This window comes from Ostrinia furnacalis, unplaced genomic scaffold, assembly GCF_004193835.3.
Source record: "Ostrinia furnacalis isolate ACB-3 unplaced genomic scaffold, ASM419383v2 OfSCF7194, whole genome shotgun sequence".
NCBI classification, from domain to species: domain Eukaryota; kingdom Metazoa; phylum Arthropoda; class Insecta; order Lepidoptera; family Crambidae; genus Ostrinia; species Ostrinia furnacalis.
The window spans coordinates 31,372-40,138 of record NW_021137433.1 but is presented as its reverse complement, the minus strand read 5'-3'; the positions used below and the strand labels follow the sequence as shown (position 1 = coordinate 40,138).

Here is an 8,767-nt window from a genome sequence, read left to right as displayed (position 1 = left end):
GGGACAATCCTAACCAACACACCCGTTACACTTAAGTGCCAATATTGTTGATTTTTCACAATGATACTTTGCCATTCATTTGTTGTGAAGATCGATTATCGTTTAACAGCCTTTTTAAAATATTTTTTGCAACGGTCAAACATTGATATTTATACTTACTGTTTTCTATACGTCTGCACTTTTTTTTTTATTAAGTTTCTGAAAAGTATGATTAGTGTTCCGATATTGGTGTAGTCAGTACAGAAGGGTTTATTGAATTTAAAAAATCCTGTGGGCAATGGACTCCGGCTTCGATATTTGATTGTGTTAATCGATTTTTATTGGTATATTTGCTGGCCAGGTACTTTTTAAATAATCAAGGTTTTTATTTCGTTGACAGGTCATTCCTAGTTGACACTATTGTATTAAAAAACAACTAATGCTTTTTATGCAAATTCTTGATTTCATGATAATATACTCTATATAATTTTCAATCGAAGTCCATAAGGGCGACGATTTCAAGCATGATTTAATGATAATAGGGGTGTCCACTTAAAAAATACATCGATGTTTTTTTTCGATGCAATACATCGCGGCTGTGCATCGATATTTTTCGATACATCGGTTAGAAACATCGATGTTTTCTCAAAATCGAGTACTTTTTTTAACATTGCATCGCAAGCTGTAGTCGGCCTTCTGAACACATTTTTCATTATAGATTACTCCTACAACAGCACTTTTCTTTTTGCCTTTTGTATGTGTGTTTAAGGAATCTATGTTACTAAAATAAAAAAGAAATACTTTTCATGCAGTAGTCATTTATTAAAAAAAAATGGCAATGTGTAACAATAAGACTTATAAAATGTTCTTTTGGAAGACTTTGCAAAAACAAAAGCTTATTTAAACGTTTTCCTTTCAGTCTGTTTCATTGCTGAGTGACGATTTGAGCTGCTTTAGAAAATAAACGCTCAGACGGTACTGACGTTCCCACCATGGTCAAGTATTTGTAAGCAATTTTATTAAGTTTAGGAAGTTGAATCTTCAGATCGTTCCATATTTCCAATGGGTTCTCATTAAGTCTTCCTACTGGACTACGCAAGTAAATAGACAGCTCTTCAGAAATAGTATCATATAGTTCATAAGTGCCACTTGTGGTCTAAACTGAATAAATACTTTTGATTTTGATTTTGATTTTAGTATCGTCAGACTTCGCCGTTTTCCAGCTCTTGTGTACCAATTTGTGGTGATCATCCTATAAAGAAAAGTTATCTTCNTCAATACTATGCGAGTTCCTTGAAAAGGAGGAGATTTTCAATTCGACTGTATTTTCTTTGTGAAAGCAATGGCATGTACTTATTGAGGTGACTTGATTTGAAAAAATCGCTATCATAATAATTTCTTTGCGAGCACTTTCAACTTTTTTTACACTAACAACAAGATTACGTTAACTAGACGACTATTAAACTCGCTAAAAAACCCTTATTGCATTAAGGTCCCCGCAATACAAAGAAAGAATGGAAAAAACTTTATTCCACTTAGTTATGAGTCCGCTGGAGTCGCAGAGCTAATGAGCTAATGCACTTCTTGGCGGCAATTAGCGCTAATCCGCGTGCCTTTGAGCTTCAATGACTTGCTCATTGTTGCAGTCCAAACGATAGCACACCATACTGTATTTTTTTACAAAATCACCCTTACTACCCTCAGTACGCAGAACTGACGGCCGATGGGGCAGAAAGGTTCTGGAATGGAGGCCGCGTACCGGAAAACGCAGCGTGGGACGTCCACCTACAAGGTGGACCGACGACATCGTAAAGGTAGCAAGGAAGCGCTGGACGCAGGCCGCTACCAATCGATCAACATGGAAAGCATTAGGGGAGGCCTATGTTCAGCAGTGGACGTCCTGTGGCTGAAATGATGATGATGATGATGATGACCCTTACTACAACTGAATAATACCGCTGTGCTTAGTTTGACGTGCTGTCGTTCATTTTAGTTGGGTTATACATTATTGTTACTCAATTTGGTATTTTTAAATTAGTTCTAAGCCCGTCACCGCAGGACTATCATGGATAGCTCACTCATAACACAAGCTTGTTTAGCTTAGCTCGAGAGGTTAAACTTTTTTTATGCAAGACAAGGCAGGCATATAGGTCGTCGGTTCAATTCCCACCTAAAACATTCGACTTTTACTCAAGTTTAACGCCCGTATTCAGCAAGCTTGCATAAGTGAAGCAGTAAATCGAACGCACAGCGTTGAATAGAGCTCTGTGATTGGTTCGTGTGTCACCCTGTGCGTCCACGCGCACTGTGAGACCTCATAGTAATGTTTGTGATTGTGAATACGGGCGTTAATTAGTTTGAGATAAAGGTCGGTATTAAAGAGAATTAAGCAGGGGCAGGTAACGTGTATGACCAGTCATTACTAAACTCAGAAAAACTTAACCTAAATCTCTCAAACTAAAAAACATATCCCTCCTCTGGCACAGTCGGGTAATCAGTCACACTTCATAAAACCTAAGTCACAGCACACGCGAAGTCGTAATTACAATCAAAGGGTTCACATTTAAAACCTTTGTAGCTTTTTAAAGCGGGCGTTTGAGACCAAGTCTTTGAGGGTTAACTGTAGTTTCTGCGAGTGTTAACTGCACACTCCTGACCCGGTTTCCAAGTGGGTCGCTTACTAGCCTCTATATGGAAATGAGTCATTAACGTTTTAAGGTTCAACTTACGGAATAACGAAGGCAAGGCTAAGACGTTGAATACAGCTTNGCACACTCCTGACCCGGTTTCCAAGTGGGTCGCTTACTAGCCTCTGTATGGAAATGAGCCATTAACGTTTTAGGGTTAACTTACGGAATAACGAAGGCAAGGCTAAGACGTTGAATACCGCTCAAATGGTTTAATTGTTGATGCATTTTATTGACATTTTAATAGCACAAAGTCAGTGATTAGTCGTCAGGTTAATGACCATTTATGGGTCGTATTTAACTANTACAGCTTAAATGGTTTAATTGTTGATGCATTTTATTGACATTTTAATCGCACAGTCAGTGATTAGTCGTCAGTTTAATGACCATTTATGGTAAGACTACTACGGATCGTATTTAACTACCGATTTCCAATCGTTATGTTGTTTACATAATACGCATAATAGATCTGACGGTCAATTATATTTTGTGGTCGATGGGAAAGCGAGGTTCTGGAGTGGAGGCCGCGTACCGGAAAACGCAGCGTGGGACGTCCACAAGGTGGACCGAAGACATCGTAAATGTAGCAGGAAGGCGCTGGACGCAGGTTACTACAAACCGGTCAACATGGAAATCATTGGGGGAGGCCTATGTTCAGTAGTGGACGTCCTGTGGCTGAAATTATGATGATTGTTCAGTAAACAACACATTTAATTTTGTCTGACTTTACTACTAGATTCGAACTTTAGAGCAATTTTAACTTGCAATAGAGACAACCTTCAACGATTTATTTTTATGGGAAAGCAAAACAAAAGCTGCAAAAATACTGTAATACATGTTAGTGAATACGTTACGTACGTCGGATCACAAAATACATTCGCAAGTAAAAAGTACCGTGAGATTTCCCACAATTTCCCCTAAACACAATAAATATCCCTGTGACGTCATCGTACATTAAACGCGTGGGAAGCGAACGGAAACGAATCCTGAGATCGCTGTAGCAATAAGGATAATGTTGATTATGGAAAATGATGACAAGATGAGTAGAAAAATATGTCACAGATTTTTGCAGTTATTTCAATGACGATAAAATTATCTAGTTATAAATAATCCATATTTTGTAAGTATGTGTCATCGCTCATATTGAAATTTGTAACGACCTAGTTAAACTTGATGATAAATGATTACTGCACCCGAAATTTAAATATTTTTAGGGTGCATCTTGTGCTGGAAGCCCGAAGACAATGAATAATTTTATTAATATTTAAAAATTACACAATGTGCCGACAGCATAAATGAGACTATTATAGATTTTGTTGCAAACTCACCCCTATTACAATGGAATAAAATGCCACTGTGTTGAGCTTGATATGCTGTCGTCTGCATTATTCCTAGACATGCACTTTTGATTTAAATTGTAACCCACAACTTTACAGCAGCTCCCATAACTTTTCGTGTTATAAAAACTTCTTTAGAGATTGATATTAAAAAACTTTACAACAAAACATATAATACTGAGAGCTGAGGGTACACGTAAAAAACTAGAACCACTGTATATAAAAAATATGCAGTGATCTTTCACTTAAAAACCGTCCATAGAACTTTACTAAGTAGGTAGTTGTGAAAAATACATTTTAATTAATGCTTATATACGATACATACCAACAATCAATCCACTTTCACAAGCTAAGTTTCTGGCTTAAAATACATCGATGTTTTTTTTCGATGCAATACATCGCGGCTGTGCATCGATATTTTTCGATACATCGGTTAGAAACATCGATGTTTTCTCAAAATCGAGTACTTTTTCTAACACATGTGCAGAAATAGTATCGTCAGACTTCGCCGTTTTCCAGCTCTTGTGTACCAATTTGTGGTGATCATCCCATAAAGAAAAGTTATCTTCTGGTTTGTCAGAATGATCTGAAGAATCAGATTCCACCGCGGCCTCATTTTGTATTTTAGTTTTCACAAATTCTTTGACTTTTGCCACAGCTGAAGAGCAAGCAAGTTGGTTTGTAAAATGCATTTTTTTAAACCTCGGATCTAATATCGTGGCTATGGCGAGAAGAGTCACTCTCTCTATAACACCCAATCTCTTGTCAATTTCTTTAAGGACCAATGACTGTAATTCTTTTGCAAGAGATTCTTCGAGTCTGAGTGTTTTAACTTTCAAAAGGAGGCAATGGATAAGTGGTATTACCTTGCTACTAGTGCAATACTTATCCCCTGATACTTCCTTAGTTGCAGCTTCGATCGGTCGCAGAACTTGTAAAACCGAAGAAAGAATTGATAGTTCTGACGCAGTAAGCATCGGTGGTGCATTTTTATGCCGAATGATTATGTTATTAACGATAGTGCGAAGCTCCAAAAATCTTTCAATCATATAATATGTACTATTCCATCTGGTTGGAACCTCTTGTATCAATTTAGTTTCTTTCTGGGTTGCATTACGTAATTCGTTACTGGCTATATTGCTCTGTTTGAACCATGTCACAATATCTTTGACTTTAGTTATCAAGTTTCTCAGCTCAGTACACTGTTGCATAGAATTTTGTGCCACCAAATTCAGAGTGTGTGCAAAACATGGTATGTGTTTTTTTCCAAAAGCCAAATCGATGGCCTTTACCATGTTGGCTGCGTTGTCAGTCACTACAGCCGAAACTTTATCTTTGTCAATACCCCATTCGGTACAAGTTTGAAGCAACATTTCAGCGATGTGTTCTGAAGTATGACGTTCATTTGACTGGTACACTCCAAGAGTTATTGAAAATAGTTCATTACCAACACCGAAGTGTGCTGTTATTCCTAAAAAACTTCTCATGCTCATTGTTTCAGACCACATGTCAGTAGTAAGAGTAAAGTTTTCAATATTTGATAATTTTTCTTTGAAGACTGTTGATAATGCTGCGTATTTATCATCAACCCATCGAGTCAACGTCGTCTTATTGGGAAGTTTATAATGTGGCGCAACAACTTTAATCAAATTGCGAAATCCTTCATTTTCAACTATTGTAAATGGTTGATTGTCCTTGCATACCATATAAATTAAGGCATTATTTATTTTTAAAGTTTTATCACCACCCGCCGAAAAACCGTGAATTTCTTGAAAACTTGATATAATAGACTTTTGACGTTTAGGCGCCGGAGGAACAGGAACTTCGTCGTCTTTTGAACAGTCAGATATTTTATCAATGTCTTTAGTCAATTCTATTACACCAGCTGAGCTCGTTGACGGTAGTATGTCAGCATCTTTAGGGACTGGTTGTGTTTTTTTTTGTATAGTTTTGTTATCAATATTGGATTTTTTCGAACATCCAATATTGAACTCCCGAAAAGCAGCCTTATGTATATTTTTTATATGACCAATTAAGTTAGTTGTATTGCCACAAGATTTGATAACTTTTTGACAAAGTCTACATTTTGCAGAGTTATTATCTCCTTCAGGTTTATCATAAAATTGCCACACACTACTTTTCTTGGAAGGTGCCATCGTTATGTGTCATCAACTTAACCTAAAAAAAAATACGGTAAATTAGCAGAAGTCATAAATTTATCAATCGATAATATCACTAATCCTCCCTATATAAAAAAGTTAAAAATTGTGAGTGACAATAGTAGCAAGACTGACGAGTAACATAACAGAATGACACAAAATAATTAGATGTTGAAAAGATGTTGAATGATATTCAGATCAATTCAGATGTTATTAAGTATTGAATCAGAATGTATTAATTTTAGCGTAATGATTCGACAAATTGTTAACTTATTTAATTTGGACAATTTGAAGAATGATCTCGCTGAAATACACAAATATACAAATAACAAAATATCAATTATTCCAATAGATTTATGGATGCTTTGCATAAGTTAGAATAAGTGAGTTATCCTAACCTAACTTTATTTACCTGTCCAACGAACTTATGAGAAAACGATGAAAATTTACTCTAATAAGTATATTATATCCAAATCCAATTCTATTTTATGTTGTTAAATATGCACATCTATGACACAAGTAAAAACGTTAACGTTTTTGTCTCACAATAAATCTGACGCAGAACCAAAAACAAACGAAGTTTTTTTTTAATTCTCTCTGGCGCAGTATTGGCATGGCAATTTCCAAATTAGCCAACTAGTGCCAGTAAAAGAAAAAAAGATTCGTTTTAATTTGATTAAATCAGAGCTACTGAACAGTAATAGATGTACTTGTACAATGATCAGCTGGTTACCATTATTGACTCCATTAAGTCGATGTTTTATGAGAAAACATCGATACATCGAGTATTTCAATAGCTTTTCAAAACATCGGATCCATTCGATGTATCGCATTGTAAACATCGATGTTTTCAATACATCGATGTANATGTTACTAAAATAAAAAAGAAATACTTTTCATGCAGTAGTCATTTATTAAAAAAAATATATGGCAATGTGTAACAATAAGACTTATAAAATGTTCTTTTGGAAAACTTTGCAAAAACAAAAGCTTATTTAAACGTTTTCCTTTCAGTCTGTTTCATTGCTGAGTGACGATTTGAGCTGCTTTAGAAAATAAACGCTCAGACGGTACTGACGTTCCCACCATGGTCAAGTATTTGTATGCAAATTTTATTAAGTTTAGGAAGTTGAATCTTCAGATCGTTCCATATTTCCAATGGGTTCTCATTAAGTCTTCCTACTTGACTACGCAAGTAAATAGACAGCTCTGCAGAAATAGTATCGTCAGACTTCGCCGTTTTCCAGCTCTTGTGTACCAATTTGTGGTGATTATCCCATAAAGAAAAGTTATCTTCTGGTTTGTCAGAATGATCTGAAGAATCAGATTCCACCGCGGCCTCATTTTGTATTGTAGTTTTCACAAATTCTTTGACTTTTGCCGCAGCTGAAGAGCAAGCAAGTGGGTAAAATGCATTTTTTTAAACCTCGGATCTAATATCGTGGCTATGGCGAGAGGAGTCACTCTCTCTATAACACCCATTCTCTTGTCAATTTCTTTAAGAACCAATGACTATAATTCTTTGACAAGAGATTCTACGAGTCTGAGTGTTTTAACTTTCAAAAGAAGGCAATGGATAAGTGGTATTACCTTGCTACTAGTGCAATACTTATCCCCTGACACTTCCTTAGTTGCAGCTTCGATCGGTCGCAGAACTTGTAAAACCGAAGAAAGAATTGAGAGTTCTGACGCAGTAAGCATCGGTGGTGCATTTTTATGCCGAATGATTATGTTATTAACGATAGTGCGAAGGTCCAAAAATCTTTAAATCATATAATATGTACTATTCCATCTGGTTGGAACCTCTTGTATCAATTTAGTTTCTTTCTGGGTTGCATTACGTAATTCTGTTACTGGCTATATTGCTCTGTTTGAACCATGTCACAATATCTTTGACTTTAGTTATCAAGTTTCGCAGCTCAGTACACTGTTGCATAGAATTTTGTGCCACCAAATTCAGTGTGTGCAAAACATGGTTTAGCCTGACCAGGAACATAAAAACCCTGGCATAGAGGCGCTTCAATAGCATTTGATAGTGCAACACTGAGTACAGTCGTACATGTGTTAAATTAATAGGCTAAATTTATGTATCAGGATTCAGGATTACGGGCTAATTTGATATTTTCATAAATTAACGAAAAATATTATTAAAGGTAACCTGGTTTAAATAAATTAAATGAAACCATCAATCGAGCTAGTAGGATTTATTTTATTATTCATCAATAATCAAATTCAGAACTTGAATATTCAACTGCAATGTCTGCTCATGAACCCTTCAAGCTCGGTACTTCTTTCCCAATTCCATAAAATTCAAAACTTAGAAAGTGACAAAAAACATTAAAATAAGTAGTTGAAACAGACTACAGCTAATTTTCATAGTGGACTGTACTATACGATAAACATGTCAGTCAATTTGACAACCTTTGTCGGAAACATTATTCAATGAAAATATTGTCCGAACCCTTAGTATTTCTCTTCGACAAATACATTAACACATCGTGAACCACTTTTCTTTCACGACTATAAAAATATTTTAGCAATTTAATTCACATAATCAATTGCAAACATTTAAAATAAAGTTTGTTTACACTTTGACAACAATAGA

At 35.7% G+C, this 8,767-nt stretch overlaps 1 protein-coding gene and 1 pseudogene across 2 annotated transcripts; both read right to left on the bottom strand.

Annotated features, from left to right (window-relative positions):
* Window positions 1-392: 392 nt before the first annotated feature.
* On the bottom strand, window positions 393-6,686 carry LOC114363680 (zinc finger BED domain-containing protein 1-like). Of its 2 annotated transcripts, XM_028319478.1 has the most exons (3): window positions 6,575-6,686; window positions 4,483-6,181; window positions 393-1,090 (listed from the first exon to the last, which is right to left on the bottom strand). In XM_028319478.1, exons 2-3 carry the CDS (start codon window positions 6,157-6,159, stop codon window positions 905-907), a joined length of 1,863 nt encoding a protein of 620 aa, XP_028175279.1. In that variant the 5' UTR covers window positions 6,160-6,181; window positions 6,575-6,686; the 3' UTR covers window positions 393-904. The 2 variants fall into 2 exon arrangements, with proteins under 2 accessions (XP_028175279.1, XP_028175280.1); XM_028319479.1 differs by lacking the exon at window positions 6,575-6,686 and having other exon boundaries at window positions 4,483-6,229.
* Window positions 6,687-7,068: 382 nt separating this feature from the next.
* On the bottom strand, window positions 7,069-8,158 carry LOC114363679 (zinc finger BED domain-containing protein 4-like; annotated as a pseudogene).
* Window positions 8,159-8,767: the final 609 nt, after the last annotated feature.